The sequence below is a fragment of the Pseudopipra pipra genome, chromosome 19 (assembly GCF_036250125.1).
Source record: "Pseudopipra pipra isolate bDixPip1 chromosome 19, bDixPip1.hap1, whole genome shotgun sequence".
Classification (NCBI taxonomy): domain Eukaryota; kingdom Metazoa; phylum Chordata; class Aves; order Passeriformes; family Pipridae; genus Pseudopipra; species Pseudopipra pipra.
This window is the reverse complement of record NC_087567.1, coordinates 11544803-11566904: the sequence shown is the minus strand read 5'-3', so window position 1 is coordinate 11566904 and position 22102 is coordinate 11544803. Positions and strand designations below refer to the sequence as shown.

General features: G+C 63.9%; 1 protein-coding gene across 1 annotated transcript in view; it reads left to right on the top strand.

The window, feature by feature from the left end:
• Positions 1-20203, top strand: part of SDK2 (sidekick cell adhesion molecule 2) — a 46872-nt gene extending 26669 nt beyond the window's left edge. The window contains exons 3-45 of the mRNA XM_064676150.1: positions 734-840; positions 1781-1928; positions 2664-2797; positions 3684-3795; positions 4096-4286; positions 4397-4480; positions 4550-4744; positions 4957-5073; positions 5167-5334; positions 5532-5634; positions 5858-6034; positions 6114-6250; positions 6425-6572; positions 6642-6782; positions 6866-7047; positions 7344-7459; positions 8108-8303; positions 8504-8602; positions 8781-8972; positions 9065-9186; positions 9257-9366; positions 9560-9710; positions 9816-10053; positions 10133-10248; positions 10440-10629; positions 10825-10923; positions 11226-11420; positions 11498-11699; positions 11866-11969; positions 12101-12171; positions 12321-12456; positions 13089-13145; positions 13397-13498; positions 13662-13777; positions 14200-14386; positions 14792-14929; positions 15009-15170; positions 15281-15406; positions 15713-15877; positions 16151-16291; positions 16904-17042; positions 17354-17480; positions 18816-20203. Of these exons, the coding sequence (XP_064532220.1) occupies positions 734-840; positions 1781-1928; positions 2664-2797; positions 3684-3795; positions 4096-4286; positions 4397-4480; positions 4550-4744; positions 4957-5073; positions 5167-5334; positions 5532-5634; positions 5858-6034; positions 6114-6250; positions 6425-6572; positions 6642-6782; positions 6866-7047; positions 7344-7459; positions 8108-8303; positions 8504-8602; positions 8781-8972; positions 9065-9186; positions 9257-9366; positions 9560-9710; positions 9816-10053; positions 10133-10248; positions 10440-10629; positions 10825-10923; positions 11226-11420; positions 11498-11699; positions 11866-11969; positions 12101-12171; positions 12321-12456; positions 13089-13145; positions 13397-13498; positions 13662-13777; positions 14200-14386; positions 14792-14929; positions 15009-15170; positions 15281-15406; positions 15713-15877; positions 16151-16291; positions 16904-17042; positions 17354-17480; positions 18816-19172 (6298 nt within the window). The 3' untranslated portion in view covers positions 19173-20203. The remainder of the gene's footprint in view (positions 1-733; positions 841-1780; positions 1929-2663; positions 2798-3683; positions 3796-4095; positions 4287-4396; positions 4481-4549; positions 4745-4956; positions 5074-5166; positions 5335-5531; positions 5635-5857; positions 6035-6113; positions 6251-6424; positions 6573-6641; positions 6783-6865; positions 7048-7343; positions 7460-8107; positions 8304-8503; positions 8603-8780; positions 8973-9064; positions 9187-9256; positions 9367-9559; positions 9711-9815; positions 10054-10132; positions 10249-10439; positions 10630-10824; positions 10924-11225; positions 11421-11497; positions 11700-11865; positions 11970-12100; positions 12172-12320; positions 12457-13088; positions 13146-13396; positions 13499-13661; positions 13778-14199; positions 14387-14791; positions 14930-15008; positions 15171-15280; positions 15407-15712; positions 15878-16150; positions 16292-16903; positions 17043-17353; positions 17481-18815) is intronic.
• The last annotated feature ends 1899 nt before the right edge of the window (positions 20204-22102 follow it).

The following is a 22102-nucleotide window of genomic DNA, read 5'->3' as shown; positions in this document are numbered from 1 at the left end:
CTGCCCGGCCCCCTGGAGATTTGGGGGTGAGGGAGCAGGAGCTCCTCCTCCTGCTCTGGGTGGTCTGGTGGCTGCAGGGTCCAGCTGGGGACTGGGATGATGCTCGGGGGGCGGGCGAGTGGGGATGTGGTTATTTCCTTTATCTGCTCCTCGTCTGCTGGTGCTGGCGGCTGATAAGAGCAGGGGTGGGGATGATAAGGGGGTTCAGCCATGACTCATCAGAGCAGTGCTGGGCTCAGCTGCTCTCAGGTCCAGGCTGAGTGACACCAGCAGACCCCGGTGTCACCACTGGGGCTCAGTGCAGGGGTCAGGACAACGGGTACCAGTCCTCAAGAGCCACCCCCGTGTTTGACAGCTCGAAGCCACTTGTCCAGCGCCTCCAGCTCGTGGTGGTGGGTCACATCCCAGCCCTGGCTCACGCTGCATGTGTGGTGCAGCAAAAGCACCTCCTTGTGTGTGGCCAGGAGTCCCCCTGTGGCAGTGAGGGGCACTGGGGTGTCTCCCCAGCATGCACACACGTGTGTGTGTGCAAGTGTACATGCCTGCACGGACACACACATATATGTAGTACGTGTGGTCCCAACAGCAGCTCAGGGAAGGAGCTGGCACATGGCACGGGTGTTGCTGCCCAGCAGTAAGTGGGGGGCTTGTGTAGGACCTGCAGCCTCTACCAGGGGCTGTGCAGGTGCCGTGGATGTCCCCACAGCGCTGAGGTGCCTCCTGTCTCCCACAGGTACATGATCACCTCTCTGGACCGCACACACGCCGGGTTCTACCGCTGCATCGTCCGCAACCGGATGGGAGCCCTGCTGCAGCGCCAGACTGAGGTGCAGGTGGCCTGTAAGTGACCGTCCTGCTCCGTGGGGACCAGATGGGGACACCCAGCTCCCGGCACTGTGGGACAGCTCTGGTGTTGGTGCAACTTATCACCAGCACATGTGAGCCTGGAGCATCCCTGGGGTGACACTGGCAGGAATGTCCAGAGATTTAAGGAGCAGATGAGAGTTCTGAGGCCTGGGATGGTGGCTCTCTCCCTCTCTGGCATCCCTTTCCTCTGGCTTGCCCCTAGTCCCATCCCCTTAAACACCTCCTGAGGAGCAGTGACAAATCAGGAAGCTAATGAGAAATTAATAAGGCAGCTGTGCTAACAACTAATGATAATGGCAAAGTCGTTAAAAAAGGATTCTTTACATGTTTTTAATTACAGCAATTAAGGGAAGTCAATAAAAATCCCCTGCCCCCCCCCCATCTCCATGCCCCCTGCTTCCCTCTGTCTCCCTCAACTGCTGTGTGCTTCCAGCCTGGGAATGGTGGGGTGGGATGGAGGCAGCTGTGTCCCATCCTTGTCCATGGAGTCAAGGTCATGCTGGGATGCTCCCAGTGCTAGGCCATGGGTTGGGACATGGAGAGAGGCCAGGGAGCTGTGGGACTGAGCCCTCCTTGCTGTGGCTGCACCCCCTGCTTGGTAGGGAACACACAGACAGGAGTCCCCTGTTGAGTGTGTGATGGGGCTGCACAGCTCCAGGTGCTGGAGGGATGATCCTGAGGAAGAGACTGTGGGATCTGAGCCACCCCCCACCATCCCACACCGTGACCCAGGCAAGCTGCCCCAGCCAAGGAGAGGACAGAGAGCAGCCCCCGGAGCAGCCCCCCTGCACCCGCTGGGGAGCCCCTCCCTGCAGCCTCCAGCCTTCTCCGCAGCCTGACCCGGAGCTGGATCCCCGGGCGTGTTCCCGGCCTCTCCCCAGCCCCTGACACGGTTCTCCCCCTCGTTTTGCAGACATGGGGAGCTTCGAGGACAGCGAGACGCAGCAGAGCGTGTCCCACGGGGAGGCGGCCGTTATCCGCGCGCCCCGCATCGCCAGCTTCCCACAGCCACAGGTCACCTGGTTCCGGGAGGGGCGCAAGATCTCCCCCAGCAGCCGCATGTGAGTACCCCTGGGGCCCCCCCAGCATCCCTCCCACACCCAGGGGGCTGCATTTCCCCTTGTCCCTGCACTAGGGATGTTTAACCAACGTCTCGAGCGCATCGTGCTAAAGCCCCGAGACAGACTTGGTGACTAATGGCTGTTTGTCAGCAGAGAAATGAATTTTTTAATAAAAAATGAAAATAAGAGGGAGGAAGGCAGGCAAAAGGGTGTGATGGAGCCGAGCACGGCACACACACATATGCCAGGTGTCCCCGTGGGGCTGTGGTAGATCCTGGTGCTGCCGGAGCCCGGCACTGGCAGCCACAGCGTGCAGGAATTGAATTTGTAACCCCCATTATGCAGGAATTGAACTGGTCTCCTTTCGATTTGCAAAGCGGGATTGAGGAGATAAAACTCCTTTATCTCATATTTAATGGTAAAAAAATATATTCCCCAAAGCATTTTATGTTTCCAGCAGATTAGATCGTTCCATTAAATAAAAAAAAAAAAAAAAACGAAAAAAAAGGAAAAAAAAGAAAAGTCCTATGAATCTGCACCATCCCACGGGCTCTGCTTGGAGTGGGGGGGCTTGGTTCCCCCCATCCTGGGGTTGGTGCCTGAGGCAGGTGGGAGGAAGGCTGGGGGGTCCCATGTGGGTGTTCCCCGGGCAGGTGAGGTGCTGGGTGGGGATGAGGGTCCCAGCTCTCGGTGTCTCTGTCCCCATTGGGTTCACATCCCCGTCTCCTCCCACAGAGCCATCACGCTGGAGAACACCCTCGTCATCCTGTCCACGGTGGCCCCGGACGCGGGGCGTTACTACGTGCAGGCGGTGAATGACAAGAACGGGGACAACAAGACGAGCCAGCCCATCACCCTGACTGTGGCCAGTGAGTGTGGGGGGCACTGCCCCCCCAGCCCTGCCCACCCCCGGCCTGCCCCCACCCCCACGCCCTGCCTCGCCCCCAAATTTAATTTGCAGTAAATCTCCTCAGAGGCTCCGGCTTCTGCTGACACAACAGTTCAGCTGCCTCAGAATTTATTTAGGCACTCGGGGTTGAGCTGCAGGTGCTGGTGTGTCACAGGCAGAGCTCCCGCTCCTGCTCCAGCTGGATCTGACCATGCCCTGGGAATGGGCTGTGGGATGGGATGCTGAATGTCACCCCTGCCCTGTGTTCCCCTCTCTCACCCCCGGTGCTCCAGATCAGCTCCTTCCTGGGGGATACCCCCTGTAGCCTCATCCTTCCAGTTCCCTTGGTCCTTCCAGGACCCGTTTGGGTGGTGACAGCCCATCCCATGGGAGATGCCCCAAAGTGGCATCAGTCCTGTCAGACTCTCACCCACATCCCCTCCCACTGCTCCATGAGGGTTATCCCTGTCTGTGATGGGCTCTGACTGTCCCCTTCCCCATTAATCTGTTTTCCCATCCCTCGGCGTCCCGGAGTGCCATAAACATCCCAGAGCCCATGTTTATGGATTCAGCTCTATCAGCAGCTTTCGAGCTGATCGTGTTTTTACAGCGCCTACATGAGGGTTTTTTATTGGTGCCATCATTTTGCTTTATGTACTCCCTCCTCCCTGCCTGGTGGCTGTGCCATGGGCTCCCATGGGAGGAGAGGGCTCAGGGAGAGCTGGCAAGGCACCCTGAGGGACCTTTGGTCCCTGCCACCTTTGTCTCATCTGTGCCAAGGATTTGGGTGCCTCCTCCAGGGGCTGGGGCACGCCAGGGTGGGCAGGGGGTGCTCATGGCTGTCCCTCTGGCCTCCTTCTCCCCAGATGTGGGTGGCCCAGCTGATCCCATCGCACCCACCATCATTGTCCCACCCAGGAACACCAGTGTGGTGGCCGGGACCTCGGAGGTGACCATGGAGTGTGTGGCCAATGCCAGGTGAGTAGCGGGATGGGGATGGGAATGGGGATGGGGGATCTCCCTGTTGGCATTACCCACCCCAGGGCTGGGTGCCCCCAGGGCCCTTCCCACCAAGGTTTCTGGGTCACGCAGGATGGATGGCTGGGTGCTCCCAAGTCCCTTCCTACCACAACTCCTGGGTCCTACAGGGAGGTGGGGGGGGCCTGAGTGCCCCCAGGTTCTTTCCCACCACATCTCCCGAGTCCTGCAGGATGGAGGGAGGTGGATGGCTCAGTGAGCGCTTGGGGCTGTGTCTTGACACACTCCTGGCCCCCCCAGGCCGCTGATCAAGCTGCACATCATCTGGAAGAAGGACGGGGTGCCCCTCTCCAGCGGGATCAGCGACTACAGCCGCCGGCTCACCATCCTGCACCCGGCGCTGGGCGACAGCGGCTACTACGAGTGCGAGGCTGTGCTGCGCAGCAGCAGCGTCCCCGCCGTGGCTGCAGGGGCCTTCCTGTCCGTCCTGGGTGAGCTCCTGCCCTGGGCTGAGGTGGGGAGGGACAGGCAGGTCACCGGGGTGGTCCAAGGACCCCGGCTCTGCCCCAGCCCCCTGCCCATCACCACATTCCCTTGGCAGAGCCCCCACAGTTCATCAAGGAGCCGGAGAGGCACATCACAGCCGAGATGGAGAAGGTGGTGGCCATCCCCTGCCAAGCCAAAGGTGAGCTGCTCCCCAGGCCCCTCCCCACGCTGCTGTGACCCCTTGCCTGATGTGGCTCTACCCTTGCAGGTGTCCCCCCTCCCGAGATGGCCTGGTACAAGGACGCTGCCCTCATCCACCTGGAGAAGCTGACCCGCTTCCAGCTGCTGGAGGACGGCAGCCTGCAGATCAGCGGGCTGGTCCCCGACGACACCGGCATGTTCCAGTGCTTCGCCCGCAACGCAGCTGGAGAGGTGCAGACCACCACGTACCTGGCCGTGACCAGTAGGTGCCAGCCCCCCCCAGCCTCTAGTCCAGGGTGCCCTGCCTCGGTAGCGGGTGGGATGTACCAGGGACCCCCTGGTTGAGGCTCAGGGACCCCAGGAAACTCCTGTGTGGACGGGATCCCTCCCTCACAATGCTCCTGGAGTGGCTCAGCTCCAGGCTCGGCACAGGGAAGGGCTGCAGGGGGGGCTGTGCATCTCTGTGCCCCGCAGGCATCGCCCCCAACATCACCCGGGGTCCCCAGGACAGCACGGTGATCGATGGCATGTCCGTCATCCTCAACTGCGAGACCTCGGGGGCTCCACGCCCAGCCATCACCTGGCAGAAAGGTAAAGGGGCTGTGGGCAACCCACTGCCGGGCTCGGCGGCCACCAGGCTTGGCTGGTGGCCCTGGGGCTGACGGGGGTCCCCGGTGTCCCCAGGGGAGCGGGTCCTGGCCAGCGGCTCAGTGCAGCTCCCGCGGTTCACGCTGCTGGAGTCCGGCAGCCTCCTGCTGAGCCCCGCGCACCTCCCCGACGCCGGCACCTACACCTGCCTGGCCACCAACTCCCGCGGCGTGGACGAGGCCTCTGCTGACCTGGTGGTCTGGGGTAAGGGACTCCCTGGAGTGCCCGTGTCACCTGTGCTGTGGCAGCTGGAATAGACCCTGCCCGGCTCCGTGGGCACGGTGCGGGATGGAGCTCTCTGGGACTGCCAAGGATGGGCACTGGTTTTTGGGGTGTCCTTGCTGGTGCCACCCCTGCAGCCCTCTGGGCAGTGCCAGTGGCTCATTCTGTTCCCCCCACAGCAAGGACACGTATCACTGACCCACCACAGGACCAGAGTGTCATCAAGGGGACCAAGGCTGTCATGAGCTGTGGGGTCACCCACGACCCCAGCGTGGACGTCAGGTGAGTGTGATGGGACTGGGAGGGTTGGGGGCTCCAGGCACACCCAACCTGGCTGCTCTTACTGCTGTCTGTGTGCCTGGGGAGGGAGGTGGGGGTCCTCCATCCCAGCTCTGCGCTGGTGGTCCTGCAGTGCCACCTGGTGCCCTGCAGACAGGGAGCCCTGGTCCCCTCTCCTCGCTGGGGGGCTGCAGAGCACCAGCACACCTGGGTCCCCCTGGCACAGGTACGTCTGGGAGAAGGATGGGGCACCGCTGGGCCCCGAGAGCGGCCCACGGGTGCGGCTGGACGAGGTGGGCACCCTGCACATCTCCCAGACCTGGTCGGGTGACATCGGCACCTACACCTGCAAGGTGATCTCGGCCGGGGGCAACGACTCGCGCAGCGCCCACCTCCGTGTCCGGTGAGACCCCCCCTCGTCCCTGCCGGCACCCCACGCCCGGGGCTGTCCCCCTCCCTCCCTCCCTAACCCCCCTGTCCAGGCAGCTCCCCCACGCCCCCGAGAGCCCCGTGGCCGCCCTGAGCCCCCAGGAGAAACGGGCCATCAACCTCACCTGGGCCAAACCCTTCGATGGCAACAGCCCCCTGCTCCGCTACGTCGTGGAGGTCTCTGAGAACAGTAAGGGGCTGCTCCCACCCCCCGCCCTGCTGGCACTGGGGAAGGTCTGCAGCACCACCCCAGTGCAGGGGATGCTCTGGGGAGCCTGGGGACCCCGGGACTCATCAGCTGGGCAGGGGACCCCAGCGTCCTGCAGGTCAGGTCCCCCACCCCGCTGCCCCTGTCCCCCCACAGACGCGCCCTGGACTGTGCTGCTGGCCAGCGTGGACCCCGAGGTGACATCGGTGACCGTGCGGGGCTTGGTCCCCGCTCGCTCCTACCAGTTCCGCCTCTGCGCCGTGAACGACGTGGGCAGGGGGCAGTTCAGCAAGGACACGGAGAGGTGAGCCAGCTCTGGGGGTCCCAGAGGGGCTGGCAGCCCTTGGGTGCTCATCCCACCTCGTCCCCGCAGGGTGTCCCTGCCCGAGGAGCCCCCCTCTGCACCCCCTCAGAACGTCATCGCCAGCGGCCGCACCAACCAGTCCATCATGATCCAGTGGCAGCCACCGCCCGAGAGCCACCAGAACGGTGTCCTCAAGGGCTACATCATCCGGTAGGTGCCGGGGGGGGAGCCCGGGGATCCCACCCCTGGTGTTGGTGGGGCCACTGGGAGCTCTGATGGCACCTGGTCACCAGGTACTGCCTGGCCGGGCTGCCCGTGGGGTACCAGTTCAAGAACATCACCAACGCCGAGGTCAACAACCTGCTCCTGGAGGACCTCATCATCTGGACCAACTACGAGATCGAGGTGGCTGCGTACAACAGCGCCGGCCTGGGGGTCTACAGCATGAAGGTGACCGAGTGGACCCTGCAGGGAGGTAGGCAGGGATGGGCAGGAGTGGGCAGGGATGGGCAGGGACAGGCAGGGACAAGCAGGGGTGGGCAGGGGTTTGGTGGGCACCCCGATAGCAACAGGTTGTGCCATTGGGGTGATGGGGATGGGTAGCAGGATGTGAGGGTCCCAGGGAGACTGGGATGTGCTGGGGATGGGTGACCAGGGGCTACAGAGCCCAGCCGGGGGCATCACCCTGAGGTCCTGGGGGGCTGTCACCCAGATGATGAGGAGGACCTTGTGGAGCTTGAAGCCACTCTGAGCTGTCCCTTCATCCCACAGTCCCCACGGTGCCCCCAGGGAATGTGCAGGCCGAGGCCACCAACTCCACCACCATCCGCTTCACCTGGAACCCCCCCAGCCCCCAGTTCATCAACGGCATCAACCAGGGGTACAAGGTGAGGGGCAATTCCCATGATCCCTCCAAAATTGGGGCAGCTGGGAGGAGAAAGCTCCTTGGTCAACCTTCACAAACTGTCTTGGCTCCTCCTTGCCAAAATCGTGGATTTTAATTGGATATGTCCTGACTGTTAAAATAATATTTACTGTTATTTAACACTTGCATGGGCTCGGAGTCTCCCATGCTCTGCAATTAATTCCACATTGCAATTAATTCAAATTTACATTAATGAAATTGAATTAAAACATTAAACTTGTGTCTTAATCCACTCCGAAGAAGTTCGGGAATTTAATTGCCGCTGGATGAGATAACCAGCGTGAGCAGGATATTTAACGTTCTTATTAAATGCCACTTAGTATTTTTGATTAGTATTTTTAGGGCCTAATTAGTGTTTAATTAAGTTGCTACAGGCTATCTCGCACAATACCAATTAAATGCCCAAACATCCCTCCTGGATGCGGGCGATCCCGCGCCGTTATCGACGGAGTTAATCACAGCGCACGCTCCGTGAGAGGCATCTCATTGATATTTAATCAACTCTGAATTAACGCAGGGAGGCCTGGGGGGGATGCCCTGAGGATGGTGTTTGTGGTACGGGTGTGTGTGCAGAGGCAGCACCCTCACCCCGGCTCCTTCCTCCCCGCAGCTCATCGCGTGGGAGCCGGAGCACGAGGAGGAGGCGACGGTGGTGACGGTGCGGCCCAACTTCCAGGACAGCGTGCACGTGGGATACGTGGCGGGGCTGCGGAAGTTCGCCGAGTACTTCACCTCGGTGCTGTGCTTCACCACGCCGGGGGACGGCCCGCGCAGCCCCCCCCAGCTGGTGCGCACCCACGAGGACGGTACGGGCGGGCGCTGCGTTCCCGCGGGACGGACCCTGCCCACCCTCGGGGCGCCCCCGGGGAGGGGGGAGCGGCCCCCACCCACACGGGCCACTCGGTCCCACTGCCGGGCCCCGGGAAGCCCCGTCCAAGGGCAGCCCCCTCCACGCTCGCTCCTTGAGGGGGTCCCATGGGTGCTGAGCCTGGGTGTCTTTGGGCAGTGCCTGGCCCCGTGGGACACCTCAGCTTCAGTGACATCCTGGATACATCCCTGAAGGTCAGCTGGCAGGAGCCGCTGGAGAAGAATGGAATCCTGACAGGTAAGGGAGCACCAGCAGGTACTGACTCCTGCATCAGTTCCCTTCCCACTCTGTAGCATCTCTCCTTGGTCCCCTTCCCACCCCACAGCATCTCCCCAGTGTTCCCTGCCCACCCCTGGCCCCGCTCAGCCCCTCGGGGTGGGCAGTGCAGGGGGCTGACCCAGGGGGTGCATTCCAGGCTACCGGATCTCGTGGGAGGAGTACAACCGCACCAACACGCGGGTGACCCACTACCTGCCCAACGTGACCCTGGAGTACCGCGTCACCGGCCTCACCGCCCTCACCACCTACACCATCGAGGTGGCCGCCATGACCTCCAAGGGCCAGGGCCAGGTCTCCTCCTCCACCATCTCCTCAGGGGTCCCCCCAGGTGAGGTCGGCGGCGCGGGGATGCTGGGGGGGCTGTGGGTGGTGTTGGGGAAGTGAGCAGCCAGTGCCACCCATCCCACCCTGTCCCCACAGAACTCCCCGGTGCCCCCACCAACCTGGGCATCTCCAACATTGGGCCCCGCTCTGTCACCATCCAGTTTCGCCCGGGCTACGATGGCAAAACCTCCATCTCCCGCTGGCAGGTGGAGGCACAGGTAACGGGGGGTTCAGCAAGGGGGAGTGAGGGGGTGTTGGGGGGCAGCTCACCCCACTCCCATCCCACAGGTGGGCCAGAATGGTGAGGCTGAAGAGTGGGGGCTTGTCCACCAGCTGGCCAACGAGCCCGACACCCGCTCCATGGAGGTGCCCAACCTGAAGCCCTACACCTACTACAGGCGAGTGGCCAGGGCGGGGCTGGGGTGTCATCCCTGGGGGAACAGAGCCTTCTCACCCCCTGCTGTGACCCCCTTCGGTGTCTTCTCTAAGGGACCAGAGCCCTCTTGTTCCCCACCATGAACCCCCTCAGTGTCTTCCCCGGGGCACCAGAGCCCTCTCAACCCCCACCATGACCCCTCTCTCCTCTCTCAGTTTCCGCATGCGGCAGGTGAACATCGTGGGCACCAGCCCCCCCAGCCTGCCCTCCCGGAGGATCCAGACCCTCCAAGCCCCCCCTGACATGGCACCTGCCAACGTCACCCTGAGGACAGCCAGTGAGACCAGCCTGTGGCTGCGCTGGATGGTGAGTGGGGTCTGTGCCCTATGGGCATGGGGATCACAGGGACTGGAGGGGGCTGGAGTGGGATAGCTGTGGGACATCAGGAGTGATGGTGTGTGTCTCTGCCAGCCCCTCCTGGAGCAGGAGTACAACGGGAACCCCGACTCCGTGGGGTACAAAATCCGGTACGCGCGCGCGGACGGGCGGGGGCAGCCGGCGGTGCACGTGATCCGCGACCGCGTGGAGCGGGAGTTCACCATCGAGGACCTGGAGGAGTGGACCGAGTACCGGGTGCAGGTCCAAGCCTTCAACGCCATCGGAGCGGGGCCCTGGAGCCGCTCAGTGCTGGGACGCACCCGGGAGTCAGGTACCGCTGCCCACCCCGTGGCACTGGGCAGCCACCCCGGCCGATCTGGCCACTGACCCTCTCTGTGACCCCCCTGCAGTGCCCTCCTCCGGCCCCAGCAACGTGTCAGCACTGGCCACCTCCTCCAGCAGCTTGATGGTCCGATGGAGTGACATTCCCGAGGCCGACTGCAACGGCCTCATCCTGGGCTACAAGGTGAGGTCCTGTCTGCAGCCCTGCCCATCCCCTGCCTGTGCCCTGCAGCCTCATCCACAACCTTGGGAAGCATGGCTTTCCCTGGGGGGAATCACCCTGCACACTGCCGGGTCCCCAGTTGTGCCACTCTGCCAAGCTGGTGCCCACGGGTGCCAGCCTTGCCTGGCTGTGTCACACGGGGTCTGTTGCAGGTGATGTACAAGGAGAAGGGCTCGGAGGGCCGTGCCCAGTTCTGGCTGGCAGAGGGCAATGCCTCCCACAGTGCTCAGCTGACCGGGCTGGGCAAGTACACGCTGTACGAGATCCGTGTGCTGGCCTTCACCAGGATCGGCGACGGCACGCCCAGCCGGCCCCCTGTCCTCGAGCGCACCCTGGATGACGGTGGGTGACAGCACCTGGGTGGGCTCGGGGGTCCCTGGGCGCCTAAGGTCATCCCATCCTATCCCATCCCGTCCCTGTACCTTGGGGTGATCCCTCTCCCCCTGACCAGGACACCCAGGGCTCCCATACCCAGGAGATGGGATTTGGCACTTTGCCAAATGAGCTCCCTGGTGAACCCCATCTCTCCCCCTCCAGTGCCCGGGCCCCCCGTGGGGATCCTCTTCCCCGAAGTGAGGACCACCTTGGTGCGGCTGGTCTGGCAGCCGCCCGCAGCACCCAACGGCGTCATCCTGGGTAGGTGGGGAGCCATCTCTGTCATGCCATGCTGGGATGCTCTGCAGAGGGGTTCAGGGGTCCTGTGGGAGCAGGAATCAGTGTGGGGAGGCAGAGACCAGCTCCCTGGGATCCCCTGAGCGTCTCAGAGCCCTCAGGGCTGGAGTTCCCCACTTGAATGTCAGTCCCTGGGTGGGTGTGAGGGAGCCAAACCCCCAGTGCTGTCCCTGTGCGTGGGTTGGCATGGAGGGAGCGGCACACACAGAGGTGGCCCAGGCTGGTGTCCCCTCCCCAGCCCCACCATCCCTCTCCCTTGCCCTCAGCCTACCAGGTCACCCACCGCCTCAACACCACGGCGGTGAACGCGGCGGCCGTGGAGGTGCTGGAGGCGAGTGCCCGGCAGTTCACGGCCACCGGGCTCCAGCCCGAGGCCACGTACCTGTTCCGCGTCGCGGCGCAGACCCGCAAGGGCTGGGGGGAGGCGGCCGAGGCCCTGGTGGTCACCACCGAGAAGAGAGGTAACGCTGGGGGGTGCGGCCCGGGGTGGGGGGCTGTGTGTGCCCACGCAGTGCTCCCAGCCCTCTGCCTCCCCCAGCCCGCCCGCAGCCCCCCGGGAAGCCGCTGGCACAGCAGGAGGAGGTGCGGGCGCGCAGTGTGCTGCTCTCCTGGGAGCCGGGCAGCGACGGGCTCTCCCCCGTGCGCTACTACACCGTGCAGAGCAGGGAGCTGCCCGACGGAGAGTGGGCTCTGCACTCCACCGCCGTCAGCCACAACGCCACCGCCTTCGTCGTGGACCGGTGAGGGGGCTGGGGGTGACGGGGAGCTGGGGAGAGGATGGGGGATGCTTTGGGTAATTTGCCTGTGCCTCAGTTTCCCCATCTGATGAGAAGTGCTGGCCTTGTGGACTGGCTCAGGGGGTCACCTGCTGGCTTCACTGTCCCCATCCCGCTCTGCTCCCCCCAGGCTGAAGCCCTTCACCTCGTACAAGTTCCGCGTGAAGGCGACGAACGACATCGGGGACAGCGAGTACAGCGAGGAGTCGGAGTCGCTCACCACCCTGCAGGCGGGTCAGCACAGCCTGCACCTCCTGGGGCAGGGAGAGGGGGTGCCCCGCTGCCCATGGAATTCCTCCTGTGCCCAGGGCATCCCCCCTGCCCTGGGCATCTCCGGAGCCTCACCACCCTGTTCTCTCCCACAGCCCCTGAGGAAGCTCCCACCATCCTCTCCATCACCCCGCACACCACCACATCGGTGCTCATCCGCTGGCAGGTGCTGTCCCCTCTGCCTCACGGGGTGTCACGGGATTGGCCTCCTGGCCCCTTGGGAGGTGGCACTGAGGCGTTCTGGGGACAGCCACCTCGGGGTGCCGGGGAGCCCTGGGTCAGAGCAGCCCCTCACTGTCCTCCCTCCCCGTGCAGCCCCCGGCCGAGGACAAGATCAACGGGATCCTGCTGGGGTTCCGGCTGCGGTACCGGGAGCTGGTGTACGACAGCCTGCGCAGCTTCACCCTGCGCGGCATCGGCAACCCCAGTGCCACGTGGGCCGAGCTCATCCGTGAGTGCCCATGGCCCCCCAACCCTGGGGACGGGGGGCTGGGGGTGACCCGGGGGTGGCAGGTGGGGGATGGGACAGTGCAGCTTTGTGTGCACCCCGGCCTCTCCTGGGTACCAGGGTCAGGCTGTGCCCCTTGGAGTTGTCACTGGGTCCCTGGTGCCACCAGGTCCGTGGTCTCTAACATGCTTGTGTGCTGTCACTGGCTCTGTCCCACAGCCCCTGTGTCCCTGTAGCTCAGGTGTCTGTACCTAACACAGGGGTCTGTGTGATGTCCTGCTGTCTGTCTGGGTGTGCTGCTGTCCTCAGCCCCCACAGGGAACACGGTCACATCCACTCTGGGGACAGCAGGGACATGGGTGACAAGGGCAGTGCCTGAGACAGGACCTTGCCCTGTCCCCTGTGGAGACCCCCATGCCCAGACCCAGCTTGTGCCACTCAGGAGATGGGGCTGGAGGATGGAAAGGCTCCTCAGTGCTGTGACAGCCCTGCTGGCACCTGGGGGTAATGACAGGGCCCTTGCAGAGGACTCCTGGCCCGCCCTGGGGGGTGGCTGTGCTGTGGTGGGCGCTGGGAGGTGGGGCCCCCCCGTGCTGTGTGTGGGACTAACCTGCTCTCCTGCCCGTGCTGCCCAGCTGTCTACGCCGTGCACAACCTCAGCGAGGTGTCCCTCACCCAGTACGAGCTGGACAGTAAGTCACCATTCCCCTGTGTCCCCCCGTGTCCTCCCCACTGCCACCCTTGTGTGTCCCTCCCCTCCGCCTGCCTGCACTGCGGGATGAACTGGGGCACCCAGGGACCCCTCTGCCTGTCTGCTCCGGTTGCTCCTTGGGGACAACCCCTCTTCCCCAGCGAGGGGGGCTCTGCCGGGTCCCCTGGGGGTAGCAGGACCCCCCCACCACCACAGAGAGGGCCTTACTCAGCCCTTGTCCCTTTCCCCCAGACCTGAGCAAGCACCGGCGCTACGAGATCCGCATGAGCGTGTACAACGCCGTGGGAGAGGGGCCCCCCAGCCCCCCCCAGGAGGTGTTTGTGGGGGAAGCAGGTGAGTCCCTGTGGGGATGCCCGCGGCCGGGGGCTGTGGGGAGGGGGCTCTGCTGCCCTGGTGCCCCACACTGCCCAGTGAGGCAGTGCACCCCCCACGTCAGTGTTGGGGTTCCCCTCCCTGGTCCCGGCTGGGCGGTGACATCTCCCCTCCCTCGCTGCAGTGCCCACCGGGGCGCCCCAGAACGTGGCTGTGCAGGCGGCCACGGCCACCCAGCTGGATGTCACCTGGGAACCGCCACCCGTGGAGAGCCAGAACGGGGACATACAGGGCTACAAGGTACCTCCTGGCAGACAGGAGCGGCTCGGGGACACGGGGGGCTCTGGGGAGCTGCTGCGTTCCTGGCGGGCTCTGGCTGTCCTGGGAAAAGCTGGGAGGTGCGTGAGTCTTGGGAAGGGATTCTGGGAAGATGCTGGGTATCCCGAGGAGATGCCGGGTGTCCCATCCCGGTGCCGAGCGGCAGCGGGGCGGCAGGTGGCGCCGTCGGCCGTGGAATGTGGCCGGGATGCACCGGGATACATCGGGATGCAGCCGGGATGTGTCGGGATGTGTCGAGATGCAGCCGCGATGATGCATCGGGTTGCTGCCGGCGTGCAGGGCTCTGTGGGGTGTTTGGGCACAGCAAAGGGCTCAGGGAAGGCGAGGTGGGTTGGATCCATGCGTGACCCAGGTCTCCATGCCCTCTCCTGCTGCTCCTGCAGATCCACTTCTGGGAGGCGCAGCGGCAGAACGAGAGCGTGCGGGTGAAGACCCTTTTCCTGCCCGAGAACGGGGTGAAGCTGAAGAACCTGACGGGCTACACCTCGTACTGGGTCAGCGTCGCCGCCTTCAACGCCGCGGGAGACGGGCCCCGCAGCCCCCCCGTGAAGGCACGGACACAGCAGGCAGGTGGGGCCCGTGGCACAGCCCCCCAGGCTCCGTGGGGAGCTGTCTCCATGGGCGGGTGTCTCCTTGGGTCCAACTCCAGGGATTCCCCTTCATCCCGGCTGCACCCCAGCTCCTGCAATCCCGAGCAGAGCGGCCCTGGGCTCACCCTGGAGGGTTTGTGGGTTGGGGGCACGCGGAGATGGAGGTTTAAGCTGAGTTTTGAGAAGGATGAAGGTCTGGGGAAGAGAGACAAGGAGATCTCAGTCCCCCATGGAAATGGCAGGGTCTTTGCTGCAGAGGGGATGGGGCACAGAGAGGTGTGAGTTGATTGCCGCCGTTAGGGTGGAGGCAGGGAGAGGGGCTGGCTTGAGCTGGGAGTGTCCCCTGGGAGCTCTGAGCTGGCCCTGCTGCTCTGCCCCCTCACAGCCCCCAGTGCCCCCGGGTCCATCCGGTTCAGCGAGCTGACCACCACGTCTGTGAACGTGTCCTGGGAGCCACCACCGCTGCCCAACGGCGTCCTCGAGGGCTACAGGCTGGTCTACGAGCCCTGCACGCCCGTGGATGGTGAGGGCTTGGCTGGGCTGTGCTCGGGGGGCAGCTGGGAGGGCTCTGGGGGGACCCAGCTCAGCCTCCGTCCCCACAGGTGTCAGCAAGATCGTGACGGTGGATGTGAAGGGGAACAGCCCCCTGTGGATGAAGGTGAAGGACCTGGCTGAGGGGGTCACGTACCGGTTCCGAATCCGAGCCAAAACCTTTGCCTACGGGCCGGACGTTGAGGCAAACATCACCACGGGCCCTGGGGAAGGTATGGGGGACGTGGGGGGATGTGGTGGGGTCAGGGGGAGATGTGGTGGGGACTGGCATGGCTGTGTGCCAGTTCATGGCCCCTCCCTCAGCTCTGCTCTGGGTTCCCAGGTGCCCCCGGCCCCCCCGGCGAGCCCTTCATCTCCCGCTATGGCTCAGCCATCACCATCCACTGGTCCAGCGGGGACCCCGGCCAAGGGCCCATCACCAGATACGTCATCGAGGCCCGTCCCTCAGGTACTGAGCTCCTCTGCTTCCCGTCCACACCTCGATACCAGACGGGCCCTGGGGTCAGGAGAGAGGGAAACTGTGGCAGGGAGTGCTGACCTGTCCCAGGCCACCTGACAGGCTGGGTTGGGGATTAGGACCCAGTGTCTGTGGGTTGGCCATGTGCTGATCCGTGAGGAAAACACTGCGGAGTGAGGCTGGTGGAAAGGGCAGCACCCGGAGGGCACACGGTCCTGGATGGAGGCACATCAGCCCCTCTCCCTGGGGTGTCCTGCAGAACCAGCCCTTCCCTCCCAGCCTCCTTCTCTCTTCCAGACGAGGGGCTCTGGGACATCCTCATCAAAGACATCCCCAAGGAGGTGACCTCCTACACCTTCAGCATGGACATCCTCAAGCAGGGGGTCAGCTACGACTTCCGTGTCATCGCCGTGAATGACTATGGCTACGGGACCCCCAGCACTCCCTCCCCCTCCGTGTCAGGTGGGCAGCACGTGGTCCCCCCTGTGCCAGAGGGAGGGCCCTGGTGTTGTTCTGTTCTCGTGGCCATCACTGAAAGCCATCCCCTGGCTCCTACAGAGTCCCAAATTCCACTGTCAGCACTCCCATTCCAAAGCTCTCTGTTATCCCCTTACCACATGCATCCAGGTCTTATAAAATTCCCCAAGGGACCCCGTGCCCTGCAATAGGGTCTGTGCATCCAGACTAGTTGTCCCCCACGCCTATCCCCCTCTGACCCTCCCTGCTGTGCCCCAGCCCAGAAAACCAACCCATTCTACGAGGAGTGGTGGTTCCTGGTGGTCATTGCCCTGGTGGGGCTCATCTTCATCCTCCTCCTTGTCTTCGTGCTCATCATCCGTGGGCAGAGCAAGAAGTACTCCAAGAAGTCAGACTCAGGTGAGTGTGGGAGTGTGCTGGGTGGTGACAGGACCCTCCAAGTGCCAGCCCTGATCCCATGGGAGCCTCCTGGGGGTCTCCCTGCCTGCCTCTGGGGTCTGAGTGGAGCGGTGGGAGCCTCTCTTCCTGCCTGCCTTGGGAACAGCTGCCCCAGGGAGCCAGTGACACATGATAAGGATGCTGTGGCCTTCCCAGAGCACACTGGGAGCTAAAGATTAAATAACTGACTTGTCCCACAGTCAGCTGCAGAGGCAGGGCAGCCCGGGGGCTTGCAGAGGTCACTGGGATTAGCCAAACACAGCTCTGTTTTCTTAGCTCTATCAAGGGCTCAAATTGTGGGGAAAATCCAGACCTCCTCGCTAAGCAAACAGCCCCAGAGCTGGGAGCTGCAGGCACTGGGGCAGCTCAGGGGGCTGAGCCAGGGCAGGCAGGCTGGGCATGGCCCATGGCACTGAGCACAGGGCTGGCACCTCCTGGCTGTGGTCACTCTGGAGCCAGCACAATTCCTTCTGGACCATTCTGCAGCCCCCCTGTGCAGGGTCCAGACCCGCCCTGTGCTGTGCTGTGCTGCCTGGGGAGGGTCTGGGAGAGGCTGAGCATCCCATCCCCCAGGGAACAGCTCCAAGGCGACCGCCCTGAGCCACGGGGAGATGGTGAGCCTGGATGAGGGCAGCTTCCCTGCCCTGGAGCTCAACAACCGGCGCCTCTCCGTCAAGAACTCCTTCTGCCGGAAGAACGGCATCTACACCCGGTAGGGACCCCCCACCACAGCCCTCTCCCCACACAGGGGGACTGTTTCACTCATCGTGTCCATTCCTGCTCCATCGTGGGATGGGCACAGGGCTGGGACCCCCGGGGGTGATCCTGTTCTGCCCCATGGCCCCTGAAAAGCTGGGGCTCCCTGAGACCCCGTGGATCATGGGATCAGGGGTTTTTTGGGGGAATTGGTCAACCAGCTTAGGGATGGTCCCTGAGCCTGCCCTGGGAGTCGGCTGGAGTTGTCCCCAGGTGGCACAGCCCCGAGGGGAGGGGACACACGCTGACCCCCTGCCTGTCCCCGAGGTCCCCACCCCGGCCCAGCCCCGGCAGCCTCCACTACTCGGACGAGGACGTGACCAAGTACAACGACCTGATCCCCGCCGAGAGCAGCAGCCTCACCGAGAAACCCTCCGAGGTCTCCGACTCCCAGGTGACCACCCAGGGCTGCACGTGGGGATCCACTGGGGCAGGATGGAGGGTGCTGGGAGCCCTCCCTGGGCATCAGCCCTGCGCTCTGCCTGCCACGAGGCAGGTCCTGGTGCTCATTCGGGAATAGAAACGCTGCTCCTGCCCCATCCTGCTTTTCAGGCAGCAGCATCCCCGTGGCTTCGTGGCACGGAGCCTGAGCAAAGCTGGCCCAGCCCCCGGCCCGTGTGCTGGGGATGTGACACCGTGGGGGGCTCACGGGGCTGCTGGGGACAGGGGCTGGGGGACGGGAGGTCAGCGGGGCTGGGGGACTGTCCCGCTGCCCGGTCGCTGGTGGCAACGTCCGCAGCTCTGCCAAGTCCACAAAATGCCACCTTTGTCTTGTCCCGGAGCAATGGGCAGCTGTGGCCGGGCAGGAGCGTGGCCACGGGAGCTCCCCGGGCAGGCAGCCCCAGGGAGGCCATGGGAGCATCACCCCCGGGATGGATCCCGGGTGGCATCTCAAAAGACGAGGCTGATGCCCAGGGGAAGGTCTGGGGGTCCCCGGGGCTGTCCCCGAGCAGGAGGGGACTGTCCCCAGGGGGGCCCCCCCTCGCTGCCCGCACCGGCTGTTTCCTTGGCAGATGCCAGCCCCGCTCCCTGCGGCCCGAGCGGGGCTCGAGTGGCTTTTGAGGAGCTGTGAAGAGCGGCGGGAGCTGGCGCTGGCGCGGGGCAGTTCCCACCGCCCTCAATGGGCCCTTTGTGCGCCGCCGGGGAAGCTGAATCCAATTACCGGCAGCGCCGAGGCAGAGCCCAAAAACACCCCTCCCGCCAGCCCGGGGGCACTGCAGCCTCGGGGGGGCCCAGGAACCTTTTGTATAAGGTTTTGTTTTGTTTTAGCAAGAGGCAGAAACCCCCCAGTGGTGCTGCTGCCGTCCCAGCCTCTAAATACTTTTGGGATGTGCTCGCCAGCATTCCCAAAAGAGCACTGGGAAAGCACCAGGAAAACACTGGGAATCCCAGAATCACTTAGGTTGGAAAGGACCTCTGAGATCATTGAGTCCACCCTTTGCCCGATGCCCACCTTGTCCCCCAGCCCAGAGCACTCAGTGCCATGTCCAGGCCTTCCTTGGACACCTCCAGGAATGGGGACTCCAAACCTCCCTGGGCAGCCCCTTCCAGTGCCTGACCACCCTTTCCATGGAGAAATTCCTCCTGATGTCGCAACCTGAGCCTCCCCTGGTGCAGCTTGAGGCCATTTCCTCCTGTCCTGTTGCTGGTTGCCTGGGAGATGAGGTGCTTGGGGCATTTTGGGGCTGGTGGGTGATGCTCCCCCTCACTCCCTCATCCTGTGTTTCAGGGCAGCGACAGCGAGTACGAGGTGGATCCCGGGCACCAGAAGGCCCATTCCTTTGTCAACCACTACATCAGCGACCCCACCTACTACAACTCGTGGCGGCGGCAGCAGAAGGGCATCTCCCGGGCACAGGCCTACAGCTACACCGAGAGCGACTCGGGGGAGCCCGACCACGCCCCGCTCTCCAACAGCACCTCCACGCAGCAGGGCAGCCTCTTCCGTCCCAAAGCCAGCAGGACTCCCACCCCCCAGGCCCCCGCCAACCCCCCCAGCAGCCAGCCCGGGACCCTGTACCGCCCGCCCAGCAGCCTGGCCCCCGGCTCCAGAGCCCCCATCGCCGGGTTCTCCTCCTTCGTTTGATATTTAAACGGAAGCAAACAAAAAAAAAAAACAACCACCAAACGGGAGAGGAAAAAAAAATTGGGAAAAAAAAAAAAAAAAAGAAGAAAAAACAAAAAAAGAAAAGCCCCAAGAAATTAAGAGGGAAAAAAAGCGGCGAGGGGGAGAAGAGGAGGAGGAAGGGGAGAGGCCGAAGGGCACCGAGGGGGAGCAGCCTCAGGCCCTGTTGGTGTTCCACCTTCTCGGCAGCGCTGGAGCAGGAAGTGCTGTCCCCAGGTTGGGGAGCAAACCCAGCTCTCCTCTTTGGCCAAAGCTTCTGCATCGTGGACTCCTCGGGTGAGGTGGGGCAGGGGGGCTCTGGGTGCACTGGACGTTGCCCTTGGCACCCACCGGGGCTGCCCTGGAGCTGCTGCCGGACTCGCTGGGATCCCGTGGGTGCTGGGGGCTGGGTGAGGGGCCCCTGCTGTGCCAAACCCCAGCCCTTCCACTTGTGGCTCCCCCAGGACGTGGGGACAAGCAGTGACACAGAGAGCCCCGACTGTGGAGGGGAAGAGGAGCTCTGCTGATCTTCGAACCTCTGGACATGAACCCCCTGCTCTGGACCCACAAAGCCTTTGGGAGAAGGGGGCACCCCCTGTGCTGGGAACCCAGGGGACAATTAATTCCTTCCCTCGCTTGTGCCTGGCCCAGCACAGCCCCGCAGGAGAACCCAGGACTTAACCCCAGGAGAGCCCCGCCGGGGTGCACGTGGTGCTGAGTCCCCCCTGATTTTGCACCCCGGGGGATCTGGGGAGGACTCAAGTGGGGCAATACAGCAATTGTAGCCCCCCTTTGGCATTTCTGGTGGTTTGGGGCTTTTTAATGGGGTTTTGTGCAGAGGCCTGAGGGCATTTAGGGGTGGCAGTGCCCGGGTGGTCCATGGCCGTGGCCATTTTGGGGGTCTCTGCACAGCAAAGCCCCTGCAGTGCCTATGAGTGAGCCAGCACCAGCCTGGCAGGGCCACGGCGCCCGGGCTGAGCCGAGGGAAATGCCAATAAACAGCCTGAGGATCAGTGTGTCACCTCTCTGTCACCCTGCTATGCCAGAGAAAGGGCCAGCGGGATGTGTCTGTGTCCCGCTGCCCTGCTGGGCTTGTGTCAGCCCTGGGGCACCAGGGAAGGACGTGGGCAAAAGGTGCCAGAGGTGCTGGGATGGAGCCCAGAAAGGTGCAGGGAGCTGTGGGGGCTGTGTCCTGTGTGTTTCCACCCCAGTGGGATCTGTAGCTGCTGGGAAAGGGGGTTGTGGGACAGGGAAGGAGGGAGGTGACCCCATTGGTGCTTTGGGCACTTCCAGCAGCAACCCTGGCACTGGGGGTGGTTCACAGCTGCCCTCACCTGTTCTACCCTTCAGGCCTGGCAGGAAAATCCAGGTGACACGTTCAGGTTCAGGTTTCCTCGCCCGTCACCCCCCAGCAGCGAGTGGGAGGGGCTGGAGCCAATCTGGGGAGGGCTCAGCTGCCAACGGTGCTGCCAAGGCACCGGGTCCATGGCTGGGGGCCACCAGGGCTGTGGGGTCTGCACAGCACCTGGGGCTCAGAGCCCCTGGAAGCCACGAGCCAGGACCCCAACCTGGTGTGGGCAAGGGGCTGCCAGGGGAGCGTTGTGCTTTTGGGGACTGGTCACCCAGACTGCAGCTCCCCCTGGGCAGAGCTGGGATGCTGTCGTGGCCTCACTGCTGAGCCACAGCCACCATCTGTCCCCTCCTCGGTGCAGGGTGTCCCCAGCCAGCGGGAGCAGAGGGCATTGCTGGTGGGTGACTCATCTGACCTACTTGGGAGCTGGTGCTGAAGGCAGCACAGCACCCAGGGGTGCCTGTGCCCTTCCTGGGCAGCAAAGGGAGCCCCAACACTCCGCTGGTGGAGACGGTGACATGAGGGCAGAGCAGGGCCTGCGTTTGGCTGGACAAATCCTGCTCCTCATTTGCAGCCCAACTCCAGCCCCAGGCATCCCGGCTTGTGCAAGAGGGACCTTCCTCCCGCCGGGGCTGGGACACGGAGCCGACGGAGACACCGGGCAGAGCAGGTCTGGGGAGTTGAGCAGCACAGGCGAGTTCCCTGTGCGAGGGATGCTCCCTGTGCAAGGAATGCTCCCTGTGCAAGGAATGCTTCTAGAGCAAGGGATGCTCCTTGTGCAAGGGGTACCCCCTGTGCAAGGGACACTCCCTGTGCAAGAGATGCTTCCTGTATGGGGCATGGTCCCTGTGAGGGATGATCCATGTACCAGGGATGCTCCCCATGGGAGGAGCGCGTGCTAGCCCCTGTGAGCAGCCCTGAGAAGGTCCCCAGACGTGTCCCCCATTGCAGGCACAGCGGGATGCAGGTCCCAGGGCCACCCGCGTGGGGTCTGTGTGTGCTCCCTGGCACGGGGGCAGAGCAGAGCCCAGGCCCCACTCACCTGCCCTGACCCGGCTCATCCCTGGCAGGGTGGAAGGAGGAGCTGGAGGTGCAGCCACATCCGCGGCAGGTTTGGCGCTGGCCCCGGGCCGGGAGGTGAAGCTGCCGGCACGGCTGTGGCCGCAGCACCAGGGCCCTGCGGCAGCGACAGTGGCCAAGGCGGGAGGAGCCCTTTGTGCTCGTGGTTTCCCACGGCTGAGGGGTGGGATCCCACATCCCAGCATGGCAGTGAGTTGACTCTCTGCTCCCCAGGGATGGTCTGGGAGCTGTGCAGGGCACAGAGCCCGGTTTGGGCGCAGCAGGGATGGGCTGAGTGCCAGTGGCACGGGCAGGGGCTCTTGCTCACCTGTGCTGCCTCAGTTTTCCCGTGGCACGGATGGAATGGGACCGAGAGGGCTGGCAGGGGAAGACACTGAGCACAGCCACCTGTCTGCCACCTTGGCTTTCACCACGCTGCTGTCACAACCAGTGCCTCCCTCCATCCCGGCCCCTCCAGGCAGGTGTGGGCTGCCCGTGCCCA